The 25,543-nt window shown below is 39.7% G+C and overlaps 1 protein-coding gene across 4 annotated transcripts in view; it reads right to left on the bottom strand.

Moving 5' to 3' along the window:
* Window positions 1–712: 712 nt before the first annotated feature.
* LOC132161537 (myosin-10) overlaps window positions 713–25,543 on the bottom strand; it is a 70,263-nt gene continuing 45,432 nt past the window's right edge. For all 4 annotated transcript variants that reach the window (XM_059571659.1, XM_059571658.1, XM_059571660.1 and 1 more), the window contains 30 exons: window positions 24,931–25,083; window positions 22,420–22,593; window positions 22,091–22,264; window positions 21,406–21,520; window positions 17,022–17,215; window positions 16,798–16,919; window positions 16,606–16,675; window positions 15,833–15,993; window positions 15,575–15,683; window positions 15,298–15,429; window positions 14,811–15,017; window positions 14,447–14,584; window positions 14,204–14,327; window positions 13,942–14,113; window positions 9,090–9,302; window positions 8,658–8,802; window positions 8,313–8,519; window positions 7,630–7,734; window positions 7,337–7,489; window positions 6,868–7,116; window positions 6,046–6,258; window positions 5,227–5,439; window positions 4,840–5,001; window positions 4,434–4,562; window positions 4,215–4,303; window positions 3,850–3,973; window positions 3,477–3,685; window positions 3,261–3,369; window positions 2,640–2,812; window positions 713–1,056 (listed from right to left, as the gene is read on the bottom strand). In XM_059571659.1, coding sequence (XP_059427642.1) covers window positions 921–1,056; window positions 2,640–2,812; window positions 3,261–3,369; window positions 3,477–3,685; window positions 3,850–3,973; window positions 4,215–4,303; window positions 4,434–4,562; window positions 4,840–5,001; window positions 5,227–5,439; window positions 6,046–6,258; window positions 6,868–7,116; window positions 7,337–7,489; window positions 7,630–7,734; window positions 8,313–8,519; window positions 8,658–8,802; window positions 9,090–9,302; window positions 13,942–14,113; window positions 14,204–14,327; window positions 14,447–14,584; window positions 14,811–15,017; window positions 15,298–15,429; window positions 15,575–15,683; window positions 15,833–15,993; window positions 16,606–16,675; window positions 16,798–16,919; window positions 17,022–17,215; window positions 21,406–21,520; window positions 22,091–22,264; window positions 22,420–22,593; window positions 24,931–25,083 — 4,674 coding nt within the window. In that variant the 3' untranslated portion in view covers window positions 713–920. The remainder of the gene's footprint in view (window positions 1,057–2,639; window positions 2,813–3,260; window positions 3,370–3,476; window positions 3,686–3,849; window positions 3,974–4,214; window positions 4,304–4,433; window positions 4,563–4,839; window positions 5,002–5,226; window positions 5,440–6,045; window positions 6,259–6,867; window positions 7,117–7,336; window positions 7,490–7,629; window positions 7,735–8,312; window positions 8,520–8,657; window positions 8,803–9,089; window positions 9,303–13,941; window positions 14,114–14,203; window positions 14,328–14,446; window positions 14,585–14,810; window positions 15,018–15,297; window positions 15,430–15,574; window positions 15,684–15,832; window positions 15,994–16,605; window positions 16,676–16,797; window positions 16,920–17,021; window positions 17,216–21,405; window positions 21,521–22,090; window positions 22,265–22,419; window positions 22,594–24,930; window positions 25,084–25,543) is intronic.

Genomic DNA, 25,543 nt, shown 5'->3' on the forward strand with positions numbered 1-25,543 from the left:
AAGAAAAAAAACCCTAAAGAGATTACATATGTAAAGTCATGTATGCTTCATCTCAACGTGCATTTGCGTCCAGAATACTTCACATTTCCTTTCCAGTTGAAATGGCCTTTTATGGCTTTCTTACAATGTGCAGTTAAAGGTGATTCGCGATTACATCCCAATTCCTAAAACACACAGCGCCTCTGTCAGCTAAATCCCAAATAAGATCAAACAGGCCTGGAGTTGAATAAACGAGTTGATAAATGTGCAGGATTTCTTGTGTTTTAACTATTTCATGTATTTAAATGTTAATGAGATGCTGAAGCGAGCAGCTTTTTCACAGTTTTTCCTTTTCTTGTCTGGTCCGTTTCATATCCGGTCCAGTGCCACAGGACTTTTTTCTTTTAGTGTTGGCTTATAGCGAATGAGCAGCACATGCATCTCTATCTGCAGACCGTGTTTATTTGGAGAACTGTATTGTACAACTAAGATCCAATCCGTCACGTCTGCTAAGCTAGCTGATGGTTTTACATCATGAACACTTTCATTGCGCGCTCTTATGAATGAGCATATTCATGTACACAAAGCAAAGTTTGACATTTGAAATGCACTTCTATAGTGTGTTCTATGAGCGCAGTATTTTGTAGACTACAGTTGCAGGAAAGACTAATTGGCATGTGTACGTTCGGTCTTGAAGCATCTTGAATTTAGAATAAGGCAGAGTTGATGCTCCCTTGGTAGGGAGAGGATAGAAATGGAGGTTTGAGTGTAGTTTATGTCTGAACGTGTGTGTGTGTGGGGAAGTGTTAGTGTACTAGTGTGTTTACATCGCTCACTGGTCCTCTTTCTGTACCGCGGACCCCACATGGCTAAAGGAGAAGGATGAGGTGTTGGAGAGGAGGAAGCAGTGGGGCTGGGTGACCACAGGAGGGCACTGTGCTCTACTCTGCTTGAGCCGGGGGGTGCTCGTTCAGGTCGCTGGCCTTGCTGTCTGCGTCGTCATCAGAAAATTCCCCTTCCATCTGCAGCGGTCTGCGTCCAGAACGGCTCGAGGAGAAGCTAACGGGTCCTCCTCGCCTGCAGGGGACAGTAAAGAAGGCATTAGAGAGTATTACCCAGCACTCTAGATGCTATTATAGTATTAAATAATTTGACTAATCTTTTACTTTTTATATTTGTAGCTTTCATTTTAACTTAAGTCATTTTGTTATATGTCATCATTTTTATTTTTTTTAATACTTCTATTTAGTACTGAGTTTAGCAATTTTATGTGCTTTAGTCATTTTTATTTGTTTTTTAAAACAATTGTATGTGCGTCTGTAATGTTTTTCTATATGTATTTTTTAAAACAATTGTATGTGCGTCTGTAATGTTTTTCTATATGTATTCTATATGTCATTTGTTATACTTTTTTATAATTCTATTTAGCATTGATATATATTAATTTTAGTTGTAGTAGTTTTGTAATGTGCTTGTCATTTTTATTAATTTTTAAAAATCTTTCGCATGCATTTTATTTTGCTTTAGTAATTTTATGTGCATTTGTCAAATTGTTTTTATATTTGTATTTAGCATTCATTTATTTTTATTTCAGCTTTAATAATTTTTTTTATATAGTTTTTTAGCATTAACTCTTTCCCCCGTCGTTGACGAGATATCTTGTCAATTAAGAGACAACGCTTCCCTGCCAAAGATGAGTTTTTAACAGCAATCCGTGTTCTAGGTGTATTACATTAAGTAAAGCCCTAGCGCATGTCCAGACTGAGTTATTTTAATTTTAGTTTTTAATTTAATTTTAGTCACGATTTTGACACACACAGACATACTTTACACTAATAAATGCATTCAACAAATGCACTACACTAAAATGCATTTTTATCCGTCTTTTGAAAATTAAAATCATCTAAATTGCTGGTGGTGGCTGGCAACTTAAAAAAAAAAATGCTGGAGGAGAAAGAGTTAATATATTTTAATTTAGGTTTCACAATTTTGTTTACATTAGGTTTTTATATTTATAAATATAAATATATATATATATATATATATATATATATATATATATATATATATATATAAATATATATATATATATATATATATATATATATATATTTATTTATTTATTTATTTATTTATTTATTTATTTATTTATTAAGGGGAAGTCGTGGCCTAGTAGTTAGAGAGTTTGACTCCTAACCCTAGGGTTGCGGGTTCGAATCTCGGGCCGGCAATAGCATGACTTAGTTGTCCTTGAGCAAGGCACCAAACCCCCAACTGCTCCCCGGGCGCCGCAGCATAAATGGCTGCCCACTGCTCCGGATGTGTGTTCACGGTGTGTGTGTGTTCACTGCTGTGTGTGTGCACTTTGGATGGGTTAAATTCAGAGCACGAACTCTGAGTATGGGTCACCATACTTGGCTGTATGTCACTTCACTTCAAAATTAGTTTTAATAGCCTTAGGTTTTGTTATCAATAACAACACTGACGACCGTTTTTTCTCCACAATGGCAATTTTTTGTCCAACAGTGTCTGATGGCAGTGAATATCAGCACTGTCATTATTAAACAGCAGATAAGACATGATATGAGAGCAGAAATAAACAGGGTCAGATATTGATACAAGGATCTAAAGTATTGCAGTATATCAGTATCAGCAAGTACCTGAGGCGGTTTTTGAGTGTGCTGACCTCTCGGCTCAGACCCTCACTAGCTTCGGTAGCATCATCCAGCTCTCTCTGCAGCTTCCTGCGGGAGGCGTTCGCTCGAGTCGCCTCTTCCTCTGCCTCCTCCAGCTGCCTCTTCAACTGCTTCATGCGGGAGTTTGCCTTCTCCATCTAAAGACAAACAGAAATTCTGAGTCTCGGATTTCTCTCTTATGAGAGAAAAGCAGCTAACTACAATTTATTGTGCATTATGTTTAGAGCTGTAAATCTGAAATTGAACTTAGCTCTGAGAGTAAAGTGGCTCGCAACCTATTTGACTAAGGTTTAACGTAATAATTGAGCAGCACATCAGCATATAAGAATAACATCTGAAGGATCATGTGACACTGAAGACTGGAGTAATGATGCTACAAATTTAGTTTAGTCATCACAAGAATAAATTACGTTTTAAAATACATTCAAATAGTAAAGAAAAAAATCAAACAAATGCTGCCTTGTGACAAATATATCCACAAAATCTGTCCAACACCTTGGTAGCATAGTTTTGGAAATGCTATCAGAAAATGGAAATCTTTAATCTCTCTTTGAGAACGGAGATTAGGATATGGTTTTCATTCACCTGTTCTTTGTACTGGTCAGCATGGCGCCGCTCATCCTCCACTTGCATGAACACCTCCTTGAGTTTCTTCTCTGTGCGGCGCACAATCTTATTGGCTGCAGCTCTCTCCCTGTGAAGCGCACAGTTCATACACCATTGCCAAAACATGAGTTAGGGCCAATGCTTTGTGTTCAGTCAGAATATGGCATTAATTGGTTTCTTTTCACTGTTGCATACTTTGCTTCCTGTTCAAGCTGCTCCTCTAGCTGGATAATCTTGGCCTCGAGGGCGGCGATAGAGGCCTTGAACTTTGATTTGATGGATCCCTCAAGTTCCTGCAGTTTGGCCTTCAAATCTTTGTTTTGCCGCTCCATCTGCTGACGGGCGTTCTCGCTCTTCTGGGCGGCACTGCGCTCTCCCGCCAGCTCTGTGTTCAGGGTATCCACCTGAAATACAAACACAACAGCTGCTACTAAAGATGTGATGTGTCAAATGTAGCCAAAAATGCTTATGAAGATGACAATAAGACATCTTGCAAACATCACAAGCACACAGAACTTTGAGAGCAGTTTAACAGTGTTGAAAACATAGCTTGGTCACAATCACACACCTGCATAGTGGTCTTGCGGAAGCGATCGTTCAGCAGCTCCATATTGCTCTGTTCCTCCTCTAGCTCTTCCTCCAGCTGGGCGATACGAGCCTCCAGCCGCCTCTTCTCATCCAAGAGGGCTGCCCTGAAGGAGTGAACATGAATGAAGTATAAAACATCGGTCTGAACAAACTACATGACTTCCCTACTATGGTGTATATCGAAGTGTAATGTCTTCTCAAAGGAAGGACCAGACTTAATTTTGTTCATTGGAAATTGATAAATCTCTTATAAGCATTGCAACATTCCACCATCTATTCAAAAACAGATCCACTCAAATACATCACAATTCTCAAATAAAGTTAGTTTGCAGCACAATGACTCACTTTCCAGAGGCACTGTTGGAAATCTCATCTGCGAGCTCGTCTCTTTCCTGTTCAGCGTGGCGTCGTGCTCTCTCTGAAGACGCCAGGTCCTAAAATCACACCCAAACCATAAACAAAGACTCCTCAGTGTAACTAATCCAACGTAAAACTGTGTCGAAAAACAAGCAACAGATTCTTCAGAAAGGCTTTTTTCAAATGTGTATTTCGCTATCGGCTCACCTCTTGCAGCTGCAGAATCTCAGCCTCGAGACTCTTGAGCTTCTTCTCGTTCTCCTTAGACTGAGCGAAGATCTCGTCACGAGAAGAGCGCGCCTCCTCCAGCTCCCTCTGGTAGTCCTTCATCTGGGCCTGGATCAAACAGAGAGATGTTGCCATCTGTTCTTCTCACATTTTGTCACATCACTGTACTGACTATGACCTTAAATAATAAGTCTCAGCAATGCAGTCAATAATGTAGACATCTGTATCACTACTCAAGTTCTGTATCACTACATCAGCTCTCAAGCTGATGCACTTGGAGCTTGTGGGGATAAACAGATTAAGCGAACAAGTCATTTATTGCATTTTCTTTACTTTGTCATCACATTTCTGTGCATGAGAACAGCAGCATTCAGGAAAAGACTACCTGGAGTTTGCGTAGCTGTTTAATGGCTTCATCACGGGCTTTGTTTGCAGCCTCGATCTGAGCTTCCACATCTATGAGGTCCATCTCCAGTTTCTTCCTAGCGGCTACAGCAAGAGCTCTCTGCTTCCTTTCATCTTCAAGCTCCGCCTCCATCTCGCGCACCTGAAGGAACAGGAATAATGGGTTAAAAAACCTAGATCAGATAGGTTAACTACGAATGAAAACTATTTCAGAATGTCACAAATGTGTTACTTGTTGCTTCTTAAGGCATTAACCCTTTTATACACAAACTTGCCTCAATACTTTCTTTTCTTGAAAGCACATGATATATGTATCGTGTGAATCCCCAAATGTCTTGTAATTCTCAAAAATGATAATTCCACCCACCTGTTTGACCAGTGCCCTCTTCTTCTCCTCATTCTGCTCATCTCTGGCCTGCAGGTCTCGGTCAAACTGGGCCTTCATGGCCTGCATGTTGACCTCCAGACGCAGCTTGGCATCCTCTGTGGCCTGTAGCTCGTCCTCCAGCTCCTCTAGCTGAGTGCGCATCTCCTCCACCTGCTGCTCCAGAGTGCGCTTGGATTTCTCCAGCTCGTGCACCTATAGATTAAAGTAAAAATTACAGTGAGATAGCGTCATAAATTATAACCAATGATCTGCTGCTAAATGACTTCATATTTACTCCTCATTTCTACAATTATTTTTGAAGACTGCAGAGGAAGCTCTGCTTTTTTTCCTTCATTTACGCGTTTTTCAAACCATTTTCTACATTACATTTCAAATGATATCTCTAGATCTGGAAATCACAATTTTAAAATCCTCCCATTTTGAAATTAGCATTTTTTTTTTTTTTTGCTCAGCCACGGACCTCTGAGTAGATCCAAACAGTAACATTTCATCAGTCCAAAATCTTGCTCCAAATGCTACACATTAAACATGTATATGTTGCGACTGGCTGATTTGATCACTTTGCTAAGTATTCTGTTGTCAGTGAGGACAGGCAAATTACTTGACACCTGAAACTTGTTGCATCACACTTAGTTATCGCATGCTCTAGGGTGTTCTGAGGTCTTAAAACATAAACAGCCAACAAAATCTGCTGTTTACAGAACACCAAGGGTTCTTCAGACATCATGATGATGAACTGAAACAAGCACATGTGTAATATAACAGCACTAACATCCAGTAACATACTGTCTGACTTACATTCTTGCCTACGTCATCCTTGGAACTCATCAGATCCTCCATCTCAGCTCGGAGCTGCTTGTTGAGTCTCTCAAATTCCTCTTTAGCCTCCAGAGCTTCATCCAGGGCTCGGGCCATAGCCAGAGCTTTGGTATCTTTCTCTCTCGCCTCGGCCTCCGCACGGTCCCTCTCCTCAGCGTAACGTGCAGAGATGGTCTTCTCCTCCGCCAGCATCTAACATAAGCATCAACAAACTTTTTCACAATTATTTACAAATGTTTTTCATTAGAATTCAATAATACAAATATACAATTAATCATTATATATATATATATAAATAAAACCAAAAAATTAAAATTTTGAAAATCAGTTGGTAACCCTCACATTGCTGTTCGTCTTTCAAATACAACTCAAAATATTTTAAATGAAACCTGTAAGATTCGGTCCATCCATTGAAAGTACATTCCACTAAAACTTTGTTTTTCTCAAAAAGTTCATAAAGACATCATAAAAGTTGGTTCTCACACACCAAGCATGCTTGAGCTTCAGTTTACCATGTTTGATGAACTCTATATATGCGCACTGATCAGAGTTTATTGTGACACTAAAAAATTAAATCTGTTCATCATATAAAGAAACGGAGTCGTCTTCAAAAGTCTTGGATTAAATTAAGATTTAAAACTTCATGTTTTGGTGAATGGTCTTTTAACAGAAGGACAGATGTCTTCATTTGTTTTTCGATGATGTGTGAAAAGTCCTATGGTTTTGGAATGACATGAGTAAGAGTAAGTGACAGAAATGTCATTTTTGGGTCAAATATTGTTAAGCCAAAACAATTGATACCTGGTCAAACTTCTTCTGTTTCTTCTCCAGGTTTGAGACGATCTGTCTCTGGTGGTCCAGGTCCACCATAAGGTCATCAAGCTCTTGCTGCAGTCTGTTCTTGGTTTTCTCCAGCTTGTCGTAAGCGATGGCCTTTTCCTCCAGCTTCTGACTGGTCCCCTCCATGTCCTTCTGCAGCTTCCTCTTAACCTCCTCCAGGCCTTCAAGAGCTCCCACATCATCCTCCAGCTTTTTCTTGGTCTCCACCAGCTATCCAAGAAAGGAAGATTATAGAGGAGTGCTTTTACATCTGATTGCCTTTCTGAACAGAAGTCTGAAAATGACACTTTTACATATCTCATTTTTGGTCAAATACGAGGTTCTAGCCAACATGTCACTGTTAGAGTAAAACATCATTATTGAATGTGTCAACTGATCTGCAAGATCTGCAGTCTGCCCTAAAAAAAAAAAGTGGAGTGATTGCGCATACTTGGGATTGTAGTGTTGCCAGTTGTTTCTCCAGGTTCCTTCGTGCCTCCTCTTCCTCCTCCTGCTGCTCCAAAAGGCTGTTCTTCTCCTCCTCCAGTTGACGGATACGGCTGCTCAGGTTCAGCTTCTGACGCGTCTCCTCTTGAAGCAGCTCCTATAGCCACAATATTAAGCAATCATGACTCAATCACATCACACACACCTTTTCTGTAAAAAGTCCATCTATTGTTTTAAAATTTTATGTCATTTCTTCATCCACTCTTGCAGGGCTTCCTGTTTACAGAGACGCATTACCTGAGAGTCCTGAAGCTGGCTCTCTAGGCTGGAGGTGTCTTTGGCCAGCTTAATTCCCTTCTTCTCAGCATCTTCCAATAGAGCAGAAACATTGTCCAGTTCCGCCTGCAACAAGTGACAAATAAATAAATACATTTACAGTGGAGTGATGTTTCATAAATACCCTTGATTCTGATCCATTTAAGAATGCTTTCACATTTGGCCTGACAGCCTGGTCCGAACCGAATAATTACAATTAATTTTAATAATTTAATAATTGCAGGACTCATATGAAACTCAGTTTTGTAAAAAAAAAAATAAAAAAAAAATGTTTTGAAAACAAATGATTATACTTGTGCTTAAAAAAACAATCTGATATGAAATTGGTTATTATATAATAACAATAATGTAATGGTACACACGCTAATATTTAATTAATGCAATTTGTAATTTATTTAATATAATAAATCACAATTAATTGCAAATATCGATAAATTCAAATCAATCCATAATCATGATTAGGGTTTTAATTTGATTAACCGTGCAGCCCTTATTACAGCCACACTTTCAATCTGCAAAAAACAATGAAACGAGTTATCTGTAGTGTGTGAGGGAGGACAGAGTGTAACAGTACTTCATGATTCTGATATGAAGTGCAACAGAACTCACTTGTAGTTTATGTGACACAGTCTATCAGCACTGACCTGTAGTTTGTGGGAACGGTCTGAAAGTTCTCCTTTAACCTTCTCTCCCTCGCTGAAGCGGGCCATGAACTCCTGCAGCTGAGCCTCAAGTTTCTTTCTCTTGTGCTCAGATTCAGACTTGGCTTGCTGCAAACTCTTCACCTCACTGGTCAGCTCCTTATTATCACTCTCCAGGGTCTGTTTGTTTTTTTCCAGATTTGACTTCACCTAATGTTGACAGACAGACACTGTGAGAGAGAGCCAGATTTTGCCTGAACTGTATCAACAGGAGACCATACCATATTCAATCACAGCAGACATTAGAACTGAGTAATGAGTCATTTACTCCTCATCTTTGTGGCTTACTCTCTTGGCCTGCTCCAGCTGCTCCGAGATCTCCTCCAGAGCTGTGCCGTGCCTCTGTCTCATCTCCTGGACCTGAGACTCATGGTTTTTCATCTCGTCATCGATGGCTTTCTTCAGCTCTGCCACCTCCTGCTCTCGTTTGGTCCTTCATGAGCAAGAGACACATTATTAGGCAAGACACGTTTGAGGAGAAAGGGTGAGATTTGAATCTCAACTTAAATGGGTCTCCACGTACTTTACCAAAAGACTCATTTTAAAAAGTCAAGCACAGAACAAAAAATACTATGGAAGTCCATGGCTACCATCTGTTTGTTTACTAGCATTCTTTAAAAGGTTTGGAACAAGTGAAGGGTAAGTAAAAAATAGAATTTTCATTTTTGGGTGAATTTTTGTGGTCATGATAAATTTAATTCCTGATGCAGACTCTTGTACCTCAGCTCCTGCTGGGCGGCAGTGGTGTCCAGTGTGTCTTCCAGCTCAGTCTTCAGAGCCTCCAGTTCCTCACTCAGATCTCTCTTGAGTTTCTCAGCTTTGTTTCTGGCTGCTTTCTCAGACTCCAGGTCCTCCTGGAGCTCAGCTAGCTGCGCCTGCAGCTCGCGCACTTGCTTCAGAGCGTTGTTCTTCTGAGCGACCTCCTCATCCCCTCTGTGGAACAAGAAGGATAAGCAACGATTATTAACAAAACCATGCACGCTAAATCAAAGAAGTTATATTCTAGACTTTGTTTACAAACTCTTTCTAATCCTGATTAATGAAATAGTTCTGAAATACTTCAAAAACACATTAAATTGGTCACATGTAACAATAAAAAGTTTTATAAACGTCACAAAAGATTTCTAGGTAACAATTTATTTAAAAGTGTCCTTGTTACACGTTACATGTACAAACCCAATTCCAAAAAAGTTGGGACACTGTACAAATTGTGAATAAAAAAGGAATGGAAAAATTGACCAATCTCATAAACTTTTTTTTTCACAATAAAATATAGATGACATCAAATGTTGAAATGTCATGCCAAATATTGGCTCATTTTGGATTTCATGAGAGCTACACATTCAAAAAAAGTTGGGACAGGTCGCAATATGAGGCCGGTAAAGTTAAATGTACATATGAGGAACAGCTGGAGGACCAATTTGCAACTTATTAGGTCAATTGGCAACATGATTTGGTATAAAAAGAGCCTCTCAGAGTGGCAGTGTCTCTCAGAAGTCAAGATGGGTAGAGGATCACCAATTCCCCCAATGCTGCGGCAAAAAATAGTGGAGCAATATCAGAAAGGAGTTTTTCAGAGAAAAATTGCAAAGAGCTTGAAGTTAACATCATCTACAGTGCATAATATCATCCAAAGATTCAGAGAATCTGGAACTATCTCTGTGTGTAAGGGTCAAGACTGGAAAATTATACTGGATGCCCGTGATCTTCAGGCCCTTAGACAGCACTGCATCACATACAGGAATGCTTCTGAAATAGAAATCACAACATGGGCTCAGGAATACTTCCAGAAAACATTGTCGGTGAACACAATCCACCACGCCATTCGCTGTTGCCGGCTAAAGCTCTATTGGTCAAAAAAGAACCCATTTCTAAACATGATTCTGAAGCACAGGCGTTTTCTCTGGGCCAAGGCTCATTTAAAATGGACTGTGGCAAAGTGGAAAACTGATCTGTGGTCAGACGAATCAAAATTTGAAGTTCTTTTTGGAAAACTGGGACGCCATGTCATCCAGACTAAAGAGGACAAGGACAACCCAAGTTGTTATCAGTGCTCAGTTCAGAAGCCTGCATCGCTGATGGTATGGGGTTGCATGAGTGCGTGTGGCATGGGCAGCTTACACATCTGGAAAGGCACCATCAATGCTGAAAGGTATATCCAAGTTCTAGAACAACATATGCTTCCATCCAGGCGTCGTCTCTTTCAGGGAAGACCTTGCATTTTCCAACATGACAATGCCAGACCACGTACTGCATCAATTACAACATCATGACTGCGTAGAAGAAAGATCGGGGTACTGAAATGGCCAGCCTGCAGTCCAGATCTTTCACCCATAGAAAACATTTGGCACATCATAAAGAGGAAGATGCGACAAAGAAGACCTAAGGCAGTTGAGCAACTAGAAGCCTGTATTAGACAAGAATGGGACAACATTCCTATTCCTAAACTTGAGCAACTTGTCTCCTCAGTCCTCAGACGTTTGCAGACTGTTATAAAAAGAAGAGGGGATGCCACACAGTGGTAAACATGGCCTTGTCACAATGAGATGTGTTGATGCCATGAAATTTAAAAATCAACTTATTTTTCCGAAATCGTGTTGTCACCAAACCTGTCCCCCTCCGGCCCCTGGCTGCGCCTAGAAATTCTGTCCATAAAAATCATGAACAGAACCGGCGACAAAGGGCAGCCCTGCCGGAGTCCAACACGCACCGGGAACAAGTCTGACTTACTGCTGGCAATACGAACCAAGCTCCTGCTCCGGTCGTACAGGGACCGGATAGCCCTTAGCAAAGGGCCCCGGACCCCATACTCCCGGAGCACCCTCCACAGGCCGCCGCGAGGGACACAGTCGAATGCCTTCTCCAAATCCACAAGGCACATGTGGACTGGTTGGGCAAACTCCCATGAACCCTCCAGCACCCTGTAGAGGGTACAGAGCTGGACCAGTGTTCCATGGCCTGGACGAAAACCACACTGTTCCTCCTGAATCCGAGGTTCTACTATCAGCCGGATTCTCCTCTCCAGTACCCTGGCATAGGCTTCCCCAGGGAGGCTGAGAAGTGTGATCCCCCTGTAGTTGGAACACACCCTCCGGTCCCCCTTCTTAAAAAGAGGGACCACCACCCCGGTCTGCCATCCCAGAGTCACCGTCCCCGACTGCCACGTGATGCTGCAGAGGCGTGTCAGCCAAGACAGCCCCACAACATCCAGAGACTTGAGGTACTCAGGGCGGATCTCATCCACCCTCGGTGCCTTGCCATTTTTTTGACTACCTCGGTGACTTCAGCTTGGGTGATGGACGAGTCCACATCTGAGCCCTCAGCCTCTGCTTCCTCAATGAAAGACGTGACAGCGGGATTGAGGAGATCCTCGAAGTATTCCTTCCACCGTCCAACGACATCCCCAGTTGAGGTCAACAGCTCCCCACCTCTACTGTAAACAGCGTTGGTAGGGCACTGCTTCCCTCTCCTGAGGCGCCGGACGGTTTGCCAGAATCTCTTCGAGGCTGACCGATAGTCCTTCTCCATGGCCTCACCGAACTCCTCCCAGGCCCGAGTTTTCGCCTCCACAACCACCCGGGCTGTAGTCCGCTTGGCCTGCCGGTACCTGTCAGCTGCCTCAGGAGTCCCACAAGCCAACCAGGCCCGATAGGACTCCTTCTTCAGCTTGACGGCATCCCTTACTTCCGGTGTCCACCACCGGGTTCGGGGATTGCCGCCTCGACAGGCACTGGAAACCTTACGGCCACAGCTCCGAGCGGCCGCTTCGACAATGGAGGTGGAGAACATGGTCCACTCGAACTCAATATCTCCAGCCTCCCTCGGGATCCGGTCGAAGCTCTGCCGGAGGTGGGAGTTGAAGATCTCTCTGACAGGAGACTCGGCCAAACGTTCCCAGCAGACCCTCACAGTACGTTTGGGTCTGCCGAGTCTGTCCAGCTTCCTCCCCCGCCATTGGATCCAACTCACCACCAGGTGGTGATCGGTTGACAGCTCCGCCCCTCTCTTCACCCGAGTGTCCAAGACATACGGCCGGAGGTCGGATGAAATGACCACATCATGCTCTTTGCGGATGATGTTGTCATGTTGGCCTCATCAAGCCAGGACCTTCAGCATGCACTGGGACGGTTTGCAGCCGAGTGTGAAGCGGCTGGGATGAGAATCAGCACCTCCAAATCCGAGGCCATGGTCCTCAGTCGTAAAAGGGTGGCTTGCCCACTTCAGGTTGGTGGAGAGTTCCTGCCTCAAGTGGAGGAGTTTAAGTATCTTGGGGTCTTGTTCACGAGTGAGGGAAGGATGGAACGGGAGATTGACAGACGGATCGGTGCAGCTTCTGCAGTAATGCGGTCGATGTACCGGTCTGTCGTGGTGAAGAAAGAGCTGAGCCGCAAGGCGAAGCTCTCGATTTACCGGTCAATCTACGTTCCTACTCTCACCTATGGTCATAAGCTTTGGGTCATGACTGAAAGGACAAGATCACGGATACAGGCGGCCGAAATGAGCTTTCTCCGCGGGGTGGCTGGGCGATCCCTTAGAGATAGGGTGAGAAGCTCAGTCACCCGGGAAGAACTCAGAGTAGAGCCGCTGCTCCTTCACATCGAGAGGGGTCAGCTGAGGTGGCTCGGGCATCTGTTCCGGATGCCTCCTGGACGCCTTCCCAGGAAGGTGTTCCGGGCACGTCCCACTGGGAGGAGACCCCAGGGAAGACCTAGGACACGCTGGAGAGACTATGTCTCCCGGCTGGCCTGGGAACGCCTCGGTGTCCCCCCAGAAGAACTGGAGGAAGTGTTTAGGGAGAGGGAAGTCTGGGGTTCTCTGCTTAGACTGCTGCCCCCGCGACCCGGCCCCGGATAAGCGGAAGAAGATGGATGGATGGATGGAACTTATTTTTCCCTTAACATGATACATTTTCTAAGTGTAAACATTTGATATGTCATTTATGTTGTATTCTGAATAAAATATTGAAATTTGAAACTTCCACATCATTGCATTCTGTTTTTATTCACAATTTGTAGTGTCCCAACTTTTTTGGAATCGGGTTTATACTAAACATTATAATAACAATTAATTATGCATAATAACATTCAAGTAACTCAAAGTCAAACCATAATCCTAACCCTAACTGTATAGTAAGTACGTGTAGTTCATAAATATTACTTAGTACTTAAAGGTATAATTGCACTGTAACAAGGACACCTTAAAATAAAGTGTAACTGATTTAGATTTCAAATAATAACTTATTTTATATTGTGATTATATTTCACAATATTTAAAACATTTTCACTGTATTTTTGCTTTGGTAACCATAACATTTAAAATAAAATAATACAGACTGAAAGCATGTGTGTTGACGTGATGTCGCAACAGCAATGTGATACCAATTTACCAAATTATTTCAGGACTGCACAATGTTAACACAAAGGTCAAGAATAAAAACTTTCCATGACTAATATTCCAATTTATATGACGCCAACATAACTCGGCCTACCATAAGTTATTGTTTTGACATGGTCAGCTAGACGACAGCCAAAATGTTTTGTTATTCTGTGCTCCTCAATGACTAGATCTTCACCTGGCCAGTACAGCCTGTAGCTCCTCTTCTTTCTTGGCCAGTTGGATCTTGAGTTCCTCAATCTGGGCCTGTAGCTCAGCTATCTGGTCCTGTAGGTCTGTGGTCTCAGCATCCAGCTTTCTTTTGCCTTTCTCAAGCTCCTGCCTAGTTTTTTCCTCTTTCTTCAAACGCTCTGAGGGTCAAACACACACTCATAAACACACAAGACTCACTGCTTAACAGTCACTTAAAAAAAAATAACCATATTCAACCCAGTTCTCACCTTCTAGGTCTACCATCATCATTTCTTGCTTGTTTTTGACTTTGCCAAGGTTCTTGGCCTTCTCTTCTTCCTCAGCAAGCTGGGAGGTCATCTCACTGACACGGTCCTCCAGGAGTTTTTTCTCCTGAGGGAGAGAGAGGAAGGGAAGAGTTCAGTTTGCTCCTGCAAAGCTCTTGTCAGAGCATTTTTACAACAAAGGCCCTGGGCTGCATTTTGATTAGGCAGTCTGACATCTGCACTGACCTTTAGGAATTTGGAGTTCTGGTCCTCCAACAGCAGAATATCTTCCTCCATCTTTTTTATCTTGGCTTCAGCAGTCACTTTCTCCAACTGAAGCTTCTGTCGGGCAGCCTCTTCTTCATCTAGTTGTTCCTCTAGGTCCTGAAGTCATGCATACACACACACACACACACACACACACACACACACTCTTGTGGTTTCTGTACAGCAGCAGTGTAGGACTTTGTGAACCTTTTTAGCGAAGTACTTGCTGAATTCGTTATTCCAACTCAGAAATTTTAGATACAGATTTGCTCTCTCAGAGCTGAGAGGCCTATTTCAAGTTTACAGCAGATCAAGGACTTTAATTTCCCAGTGAAGTCCTCACCTGTATGTGTGACTGCATTTTCTTCTTCTCATTCTGCAAAGATTGGTTCCTCTCCTCTTCCTCCTCCACACGGGACTCCAGGTCATGAAGAATCTCCTCCAGCTCTTGTTTTTTAGCCACCAGGCGAGCCCTCATCTCTTCAGCTTCAGCAAACAGTTCTGTCTCAGCCTGCAGCTGCTCCGCCAAGATGTTTTTCTCCTCCAAGAGCTGAAACAAACATCAAACTATATCTTCTCTCCGTTTTTACAAAATTTTCAGCATTCAATTTAGTTGAAACTGTCACTATGATTTTGTAACACTGCAGAATATCCACTACATTGAATAAAGCCACAATAATTCAAGTGTGGCCATTTACATATATCAGATACGTAACGGTGTCTTTAAATGTGGCTAATTCCATCGGTTATTAGGTAAAAAAACTAACACAACACGTAAAAAACACAGTGTATTTCCAGAAGACAGAGGGAGCAGATGAGTGTGTTCTAACCTGCTGGTGTTTTCGCTCCATTTCCACCAGTTCATTCTCTACTTTGACCTGCCTCTCCTTCACTTTAATGAGCTCCTCATCCTTGGCCTGCATTTCTTCCTCCTGACGGGTCACCTGGAGGAGGGGTTTCACCTGCAGACACATGTCTCAAATGAAAACTATCTGCAACAATACTGCAAACCAGTTTTTAAAGATTCAAATTCTCTTGCAAACACATACAAGTCTACAAAACCTGGTCGAATAATTAAAACAGTCTCTTTCAAAAACCGAGACCAACCTTGGTGAAGAGTCTCCACCACTGCCAGTGGCGTAGTTTCAGGTAGGCAGCACAGTTTCTCTGCAGGACTTTCAAAGCGCTTAGCTGCTGCTGTTTTTTAGCAAAGGCTCTGAGAAACACAACCGCAAAACAGCAGGCGTTCACTGTCAAGGTCTCATAAGAATACATTTTATTTCTGCACTAGAAACAGTAAGAGCTGCATTTTACTGCTGCCCCTTTAAGACCAGATTTAGATCAGCCATCTGCGTTTGAACTCACTTGCGAGCCAGATATCCTCGACAAACTGACTGGAAGTAGATGATGATATCTGTTATTTTCAGGTCTCTCTCCTCCTCCAGGTGCGCCAGAACTCCAGTGCGGAAGAAGATCTTACTCTGCCCGATCCGGTAGAGGTTTGGATCAAGCTCCAAGGCGCGGATCTACAGATCAGATTGTTTGAAGATACTTAGTATTTAGCAGATGCTGGTTTATCAATAATGGACATCTGTAAACACTTCTATGAAAAGTGAGAATGAACAAAAAAATAACTCTGTAATTATTTTTTTTTTTATAGAAATTATTTACAATTATATAAACAAATTTCATTATTATAATAAAGCTCTTTGGAGAAATGCATTATTTAACTATAAGGTCTGATTCTGACATTTTTGGAAGTGACATTTGGATATACTTATTTTAATTATGAAAAGAAAACTTAAAAAGTAGTGCAAATCTATCTGAAATATATCTGAAAATGATAATGAAAATGATGAATTAACAACTTTGCCATTGGTATGTTTGGGTTAGTAAGATTGCTTTTATTTGATAGAAAAATACAGTAAAAACAGTAATATTGTGAAATACACAATTCAGAGTATTCAGAATATTCATTTCCATTTGAATATACACTTTTGATCAAATTAATGTATTTTTCATGAATAAAAGCAAACTTTTGAACAGTAGTTTTTGTTTTTATAAAAAAATTCATAATACACTGATATTGAACTATTTTGACTGATCAACGTCATTTGTAAGTCATTAAGAAATCTCACCATTCTCTCACAAGCCTGCTTGCCGTCCATAAATCCTTTTGGGATTGCATTAGGGGTGAGGATCTCGTATCTGAGAGGAAGACAGATATGAGAGTTCTCTCACTGATAAAGTAAAATAATATTAACGCTACGGCATCTTAAGACGTATGATGCTTCTCTACTCTACTGGATGAGATGATTAATGAAACACACCTCTGTCTGAACTCCTGGAAGACAATACGGTTAGGGAATCCCTGCCTGCAGATCCGGATCCCTTCTAGAACTCCATTACACCTCAGCTGATCTAGAACCAGATGAGGCTCCAGTTTACCAGCCTAGAAGAATGACAACATAGAAAAGAGGTGCATGACCACATTAAAGAAACTCTTAACTGAAGGACATATTTACTTACAAATGATAGGACCAATGTCACTTACTCTTTTCTCGTGATTGGGGATGATACATCGTACAAAGTTGGGGTTGGTGTTTCTGAGTGTGGCCATGAGTTTTGTAAGGGACTCTTTATAGAGCTGACCCACAGTGCGGAACATGCCCTTCTTGGTCTTATATGTAGCCCCAAATGCAGTCTCATTCATCCCTGCCACCTGGTCCAAACCAACAATACGGTCCACTACCATGAAGAGTGAGAAAAAAGAAAGATACCAAGCGGTTAGCTTGATCTTCAAAGTATTTACAGATGTACGTAATTAAATAAATACAAAATGTTGTGACAAAGCACAGCCAAATCATGTGAAGATGGAAGAGGGAAATCTACAACTAAAGCTTTAATTCAACAACACCAAGCAGGTCAAAATACGCTGTGTATTTTTGCATTCTTACAAAAAATATTATTATTTAATAATAATTAAAGAAATTCCTCCTTTAATCATCACATCCCAAAATAAAAATAACTTTCAGAAAGTAGTACAGTGTATTTTGACTCAATTCCACATGTTTAGACAGCCAATTCAAGAGCCAGTGGCCCTTACTATGCCAGCAGGTGCAGGTCCAGTGCTAGGCAAATGGAGACATGAAACAGATGAAGAGTGCCGAGGATAAGACTACAACCACAAACAAGCACAAGCTGCAAAAGAAAGTAAATGGGAGGGTGAACCTCAAAACCTGTCAAGATCATGTCCAGGACATACTTCACACCAATACCTTGCAGTTCACTGAGTCAGATGTTAATTCAGCAACTGTTCTCAGACAGATTTAACCCAGCAATGCTCAACTCCTCTTGAACCGTTAAAGTCACCTGCTTGTGAATCAGACTACACTGATTACACTGCACAAATCTTTGGTGGATTTCAATGGCAGTGTGTATTTAGCAGTCAAGTGAACAGTGCTTTAAGTTTATCAAAAGATCATTCTATTTATATAACAAAAACAGTTCTTGTTACAGAAGTTCAGAATACAAAAAAGTGCATTGTAAAGTACTGATACATTCTATAAGTATTTGTTGTAGTACATTGATTTCAATAAAACAAATCATAGCTTTGCCATTATTTTTACTCTACTACAGAAATGAGATTCTAACAAAACTAATTCAAAAAGTATTTGGATTAGTGGTCGACCGATATTGTTTTTTTTTGTGACAGCAAATGCCAATATCTTTGAAAGTAGGGGAAACGATATACTGTAAAGCCAGTATAATTTTTTATTAATATTTAAGATATTTGAAATAATTTTACAATGTATTAGAAAATAAATGTGTTAAATAAACATACTTATACTTTAGATGACAAAGTATTTTTCACAAATAAATAAATAATGAATAAAAACATAATTCAAAAGGAAGTAAACACTGTAACCAACAGGGCACTCAGTATTCTGGGAAGTTTGTGTGCATTTGGAATCATATTTTTCAAACAAAGCCATGGTAACACTCATTTTACATACAGCACACAGGGAAAATTATATTATATATATATATAATATATAATATCACAAATAAATATATAATATGACAGTGGGCAAATGCATAAATCACAGCATAATTTGAAGTCACGAGATTAAAGTTTAAAGCATTCAATTCACACAGACCTATCATCACACAGAGAACACGTGATCATGCTGGATACACATACACGCACACGTCACAAGATCTCACAGCTGGATTCAACTGAATTTGGAAGGTTTGAGAAATTAAATGTTCATTAGCCATTCAGAGATTTGTTTAAATTATATAATGCGTATTTGCTTAATGCTGACTGCAAACGAGAAAGTATTTTAATGTTTACCTTTCTATTACTTTCTATAACATAAAAGCAATCGTTATAATACTTTTTGTATACAATCATTCCTTTATTTAAAATTTTTATTTGATTATTAGACAGACATCTATTCGTATTAGACAGAACTGTTAATGACGACAGTAAACAAGAGGGACAGTGTGACCACTGTGTGCACTCAGACACTGCTGCTCTCAGCGCCGTCAAAATAAAAAGTCCTGACTCGAACACATCGGGCGAGCAGAAAAACTCACCGGCCAATGCCGAAATTTGAAAAATGCCAAATATCAGCTGATATATCGGCCTTGGCGATATATCAATCGACCACTAATTTGGATGCATTATAGCAATTCAAATTGAGCAAAAAAATGTTTTCTTCTTTTGAGTGAAATATGACCCAGACATGTAAATCAAGTTCTCTCTCTAAGTAATGTTACTAAAAATGTCTCCTTTCAGCAACTGAATAAATCAATGTGAATTAATTTGCTTAGGAATAAATAAAACCCAATTAGAAAAATTACATTCACAAATTTGAGTCTGATAACAGTGTCATACAGCAAAACAAGACAAACTTCAATCACTCAAACACTCAAAAGTAATCGAAAACTACATATTCATTTTGATTTGTTGGAGGCTGGTGAAGTGTAACTACTGGGGCTACATTTATCATTTTAGGTCTTACAGCATTCATGTAAACGTCATTCTTAAGAACCGCTTCCAAGTAGTATTCTGTTCATAATGGGCTCGTAACGTGACTTCCGTAACCGCCATGGAGAATTTACTGAGCTGTCGGTGTTGACTGCCACAGGTCTGAGAGAGTCATTTGGATTCCAGTGAAACAAGACGTGTATTGTTCCGTGTTCCCTGTCGGAGACACTACAGGATTCCTCCACCCCTCTCCCAAACTCCATCTCCCTCACACGGCCTATCAAATCACCGTCTGACACTTAAAACAAACAAGTTGTCTGACCACCAGAAGCTTGGGCATAAGCACCATACCATACACACTGCTCTGACTGCTGTAAACTAAGCTGTGTTTGAGGGAATCTCGTGAAAACCAGGTCAGAACATATTTCACTGTGAAATATAAATTTAAAAAGGAAATAATACTTCGCATTAAGTCCATTTTAGGACAATGTTTTTGACAATTAAGCAAATTTTCGCCCCAAACTGTCATTGTCATAATGCGTCCAGAGCCTTTTTATAGATAGATAGATGGATAGATACTTATTTTCTATAAGCATATTTCTATTTGACTTGGGGGTGAAATATGAGCAAGTTTTCAGAATCAAGTTTTCAAAACTGTCTGGACTAAAAATGCTACAGGTGTGGATTTAATAATATGACATGACACTTTTATAGTTTTTAAAGTAATAAATTACAGGAAAATATTTAGAGAGTGTGTGAATCAAAATTGCTGAAAGGACTCAAAGAACAAGCAGGGCCCTAATCCTTGTAGCCAGCGCACCCATAGAGTCACCCAGAGTCACTTTTAAATATTTGTGTTATGCAGTGTAAGAACTCTATTAAGTAACTATACACATGCATCCATTTTTCATGCAATCCTCATTTCTCGGGTTCAGTCAGTTTGTGCTTCCTAATGAATCAGCCAAGTAAGGCTTCCTTCCAAATGGATCCAGCTAACTCTAAAGTTAGCCAGCTAGAGGGACCAGGGCCCAGGTCTACAAGCCATGGGAGTGTTTGAAAGTACACAATGTGCTGGTAAGCAGAGACCTACAGCATCGTATACCTTCACCTGGCGATTCATGGAGACTAGAGACATCATAAAAAGACGCTCTTTGGATATTCTGAATCTCTATGGTTGAGAGACAGAGAAAGGGGGCAAAGGGGGCATAAACAAGAAAAAAAGCTAAATAAGTAGAAGTAGTAGTAGAACACAGCTAGCACACAAAAAGACATAAATGGTAGTAAACACACTGGTTAGTGCTGTGCAACACAAGTGAGAACAAGCTAAAGTCTTCATTCCATTTGCACTAGTTTCTAATGTTTGTGGATATGTGTACTTTTAATTTAACATTTTAAGAACCTGCTGATCAATCTAAGCACACACATTCTATTTTGTATTTACTTTTGAGTATTTACCCAAAGTCTTAATAATTTTATAAAAAGTGTATCATGTTATTCATTATACAGTTATTTTGGCTTGAAATACAGTCAATTCTGAAATAAGACAATATATGACACATCCCACTCTGTATTTTTGCATTATTTCAGGTTTCCTCACTGCTTTAATCTGTAACTAATGTAGAGCAGCCCTGCTTACAACTACAGTGCAAATATATCTGATGTGGTATCAGTAGTATTGCAAAATGTCTTGTTGGAAACATTTTTATTCTCTCACACCGCCCAGCCCAAAGTTTGAGCCTTTTAACTGAATTAATAGTTCCCCCAACTACGTTAAAAGCCAATGAAATGTATGGCAAGCTCTTTTTACAAGACAGACAAGACATGAAACTGAAGACTGAAAACAACAGTCTCTTTCTTCACAGAGTGGGAGGGTAGGACCATAAAAACGACCCATTTAATGTTTCAGGGCATCTGGAAGGCACTGGAGAAGAAAACAGCTTACCATCCTTCCACAGTTCAGCCACAAACTTATCCGTGGACTGGTGCAGGAGTGTGGCCACGTTGTCATTTAGAGGGTCCATGTTTTTCATTAACCACTCATCTGCCTTATAGTCAACCTGCAAAATGACAGTAATAAACAGTATATTAACAACCTCAAGATGGGAAGAATGGAATTAAGCCAGGATTGGTTCAATCTGGATAGTTCAATTTAAGAGGTACTGCAGTTCAGCGGTCATTGGCTGTTTGCATAGTGTTATGTAACTACTGAAAGTGATAAAGTATAAATCAATGCACTATTTTTCTTTATTTAAACAACAGGAAACAAAGCAAACTAATTTTCTGTCTTTTAACCCAAAAATAGCTCAAAGGTAAAGAAATATCAAAAGTTCATCATTTCATGCAGTGTCAAGTTTCTATTGCAAACAGCTCACTGATCTGAAACAGATGTGGCCTATGGTTAGCACATACCACAGCTGGATGCTACTACCCTTGAAAGACAGCAACGCAACATTTCACTGCAAGCCAGTATGACCTGACTAAATCCAATTACACAAGGTTACAATGCATTCCTTTTTTCTTTGAAACACTAACAACAGGCCTTCATTACAAAAACCATCACAGGAGTGAAGCACAAGAGAGGAAGCCAACAGCTATGTGTAGTTTCTTTAATATTAATGCAGACGTACCCTGCCAGCATAGTGAATGATGCTGAAATCGGCTTTGTCCTTCAGCTGCCGTGGTTTCTGGAACTTGGCATGAGTGCCTTGCTCTTGCACCAGTTTGTCCACAAAGGTTTTATCAGTGGCTTTTGGAAACCAGCACTCCTCATCCAACAGAGCCAACACACCGGGAGGATTTGCCTAGGAATGGTACCATAAGACAGATCAAAACAACTTCTAGAAAAGCCAACAGAACTTCCACAGTAACTTCAAATCACATTAAATTTAGCAAATATTTGTGGTAGAAAATAATTCTAGGAACCCAGAACTAAAAATCAAGAGTGGTGAGCACTCACTGGTCTCTCGATGAGGTCAATGCAGGGCTGCAGGTCGAGGCCGAAGTCGATGAAGCTCCATTCGATGCCTTCACGCTGGTACTCTTCCTGCTCAAGGACGAACATGGTGTGGTTGAACAGCTGCTGAAGCTTCTCGTTGGTGTAGTTGATGCAGAGCTGCTCAAATGAGTTCAGCTGCCAAGAGATGGGGAGAGCAATAAAATATGATCAATCCGTCTTTGTCCAAAGCATTTTTTATGCCCAGAACATGTATAATAGATTCTTGCACCAACATCCGTATCTTTATCACTTAACTAAATACTGCAGTTATGAGTGGGCATCCAATTTCGCTATTTGCAGTAAACCTTGTAATTTTATCCTTACTATACCATAATTATTAGGGATGTAACGATTAACCGCAAGCCAGTTGAAAAGCAATTAAAATGTGACGATTCAAATCAGTTGAGATGCTAAACAAATCGCGATTCAGTTAGGGGGAGGAGTTTATATGAATGTACATCTGAGGGGAATTTGCTGTCTTTAGAAAAGTTCAGATGGTGTTTATTCTTTATATCTTGCCTCTGTATAATGCATATAAACGTTCTTAAATGCAGTGCTGCTTTGTTTACAGCAGAAACCAAGGAAATGCTTAAAGCACCACCTGCTGGCAGAGAGTAAATCTGCGTCTCGTTCTGCTCATCTGCCATTTCTGTTTACGCAGATATTTTTATGTATAGTTTCACAAAACTGAAGTCAAATCATTGTTTTTGCTTCAAATTTGGAAATTATACAAATCGAATTTAGATTAAAAACTTCTCATGTTGCATGTATGCATCTTTGTTTGGATCATGATTAAAATGCAGTGGTTGCCTCTAATTTTAAATGTAGAGAGCACAGACAAAGCCTTATTTTGTTTATATGAAGAGATTTATTTTGTGTTACTTATTTTTTTGAATTTTTTGATAAAATTTCAATTTTTTTTTATTATTTACATTTATGTTATATAAAAAATTTGTTATTTAACAGACACTTTTAACCAAAGCAAGTTACAAATTAGGACAATAGAAGCAATCAAAACCAACAAAAGAGCAATGAAATAAGTGTTATATGTGACCCTGGACTACAAAACCAGTCATAAGGGTGATTTTTTTTCAAAATTGAGATTTATATATCATCTGAAACTGAATAAATAAGCTTGTGTGGATTTTTAAGATATGACGATATTTGACAGAAATACAACTATTTGAAAATCTGGAAGCTGAGGGTTCAAAAAAAAAAAAAGAAAATACTGAGAAAATCGCCTTTAAAGTTGTCCAAATGAAGTTCTTAGCAATGGATATTACTAATAAAAAATTCAATGTTAATATATTTACAGTGGGAAATTTATCTTAATCTTAGCTTAATATCCTAATGATTTTTGGTCACATATTAGTATAATATTATAGTGTTTTTTTTATTATTTTATTTTCACAAAGAAACATGCAGCATTTTATACAATCAATAATAAAAGGACACATTTAATTTGTAATTTGTCTTAAATCTCATTGTTAAAAAAAATACATGTTGAAAGGAATCGAATCGTGAAATCAAAATCGTGAATTGAATCATTACATCCCTAATAATTATATTATTCAATTTAGCAGATGCATATTAACCAAAGACAGCAAGGACTCCCTCCAGCACAACCTGAAGGAAGAAACCTTCTTAAGGTTTTTAAGGTTAAGTTTTTGCATTTTTATTTTTTCCATTACTTTTTCTGGACTTTGTTTTAATGGTATAATTACATTTTAGAAAAAAGGTGCAAAATTCTGTATTCTTCTTTAGATTCCGATTTAATGGTTTAATTAAATTTTAGTAATCAAAAGCATGTCTAAACAATTGATTTCATAAAGCTTTAACAATTTAATAACTTATTACAATAACAGACTAAATTTTGTTTCAAATAAAAAATTATTTTTAAATCCTTTGTTGTCCGTTTTATTTTTCTGGATTAATGATTTAATAAAGATGTAATTATCAAAAACACTGGTGATTGAAGAAATATCAACAATCCAATTACAGTAATCTTTAAAAAAGCAATCGAATTCAAATGTAACAATTCCTTTTATTTTTGGCAAACAGTGATCGCAATAGAGGTCTAATACTAAAACATTGAAGAGAAACTGTGGCAATAAAATTGGAACAAAACTTAATTTTGTATTTCTACCTTGAGAAATACATTCTGTGGCACAATAGTAATATATTTTATGCCACAATTCAAGAACTCAATTAATTTCTTAATTTTCTCCAAAGAAATTCTGTAATTTTCTATAATCAGTGATGAAACCTACTAATAATGTGGTATGCTTAAAATCTACGTTAAACTAAATACAATTTGTCCCATGCAATATCTTTTTATACACAAACCTTTCAGTATTTTCAAGTTCTTGCATTTTTAGAAAACCTCATATCATATGACCTCTGATTTGTTGCAGTATAGTGATTTATATCTATGATCTAGTGTAAGAGACATCTGAGCCAAGGAAGCCGCACCTGGAATATCTCAAAGCCAGCAATGTCCAGGATGCCAATGAAGGAAGCTCCCTGGCGCTTGGTCCTGTCTAGAGCTTTATTAATGCGGTGAACAAGCCAGCGGAACAACCTTTCGTATGTGGCCTTGGCCAGGGCTTCCACTGCAAAGTCGGCCTGGTAAGAGAAACAGAGACAGGATCAGGCCAAGGGAAAAAGTGACATAACCCTCACATTTACAAAAATATGCATTCTAATATAGAATCACACTATTATAACACAGATACGAAAGTAGGGTTGGATATCGAGAACCGGTTTCATTTTAGAACCACTTCCACTTTTCAATAGGACCGTTTCTTTTTTTATTGGAATCCATAAGCAGAGTACGTATTGATGAAATTCAAATACCCAAACCTAAAAATGGTAAGCAAAACCTGAAATGACCTTCTAGTGGAATTATTTTCCAAACAGGTTTCCCAAACCTCCGCAGAATGTGTTCAGTTATGATGACATTTTAATGACAGGAGACTAGCAGCATATTGTTGTAAAAGGACAGAGGTGAAAAGGAAATCTGAATAGAACAAAAGTACAGCGATGGTCTACAATCAGGCCCGACAAGATTCCAGGATAAAACAGT

Source organism: Carassius carassius, chromosome 17 (assembly GCF_963082965.1).
Source record: "Carassius carassius chromosome 17, fCarCar2.1, whole genome shotgun sequence".
Lineage (NCBI taxonomy): Eukaryota > Metazoa > Chordata > Actinopteri > Cypriniformes > Cyprinidae > Carassius > Carassius carassius.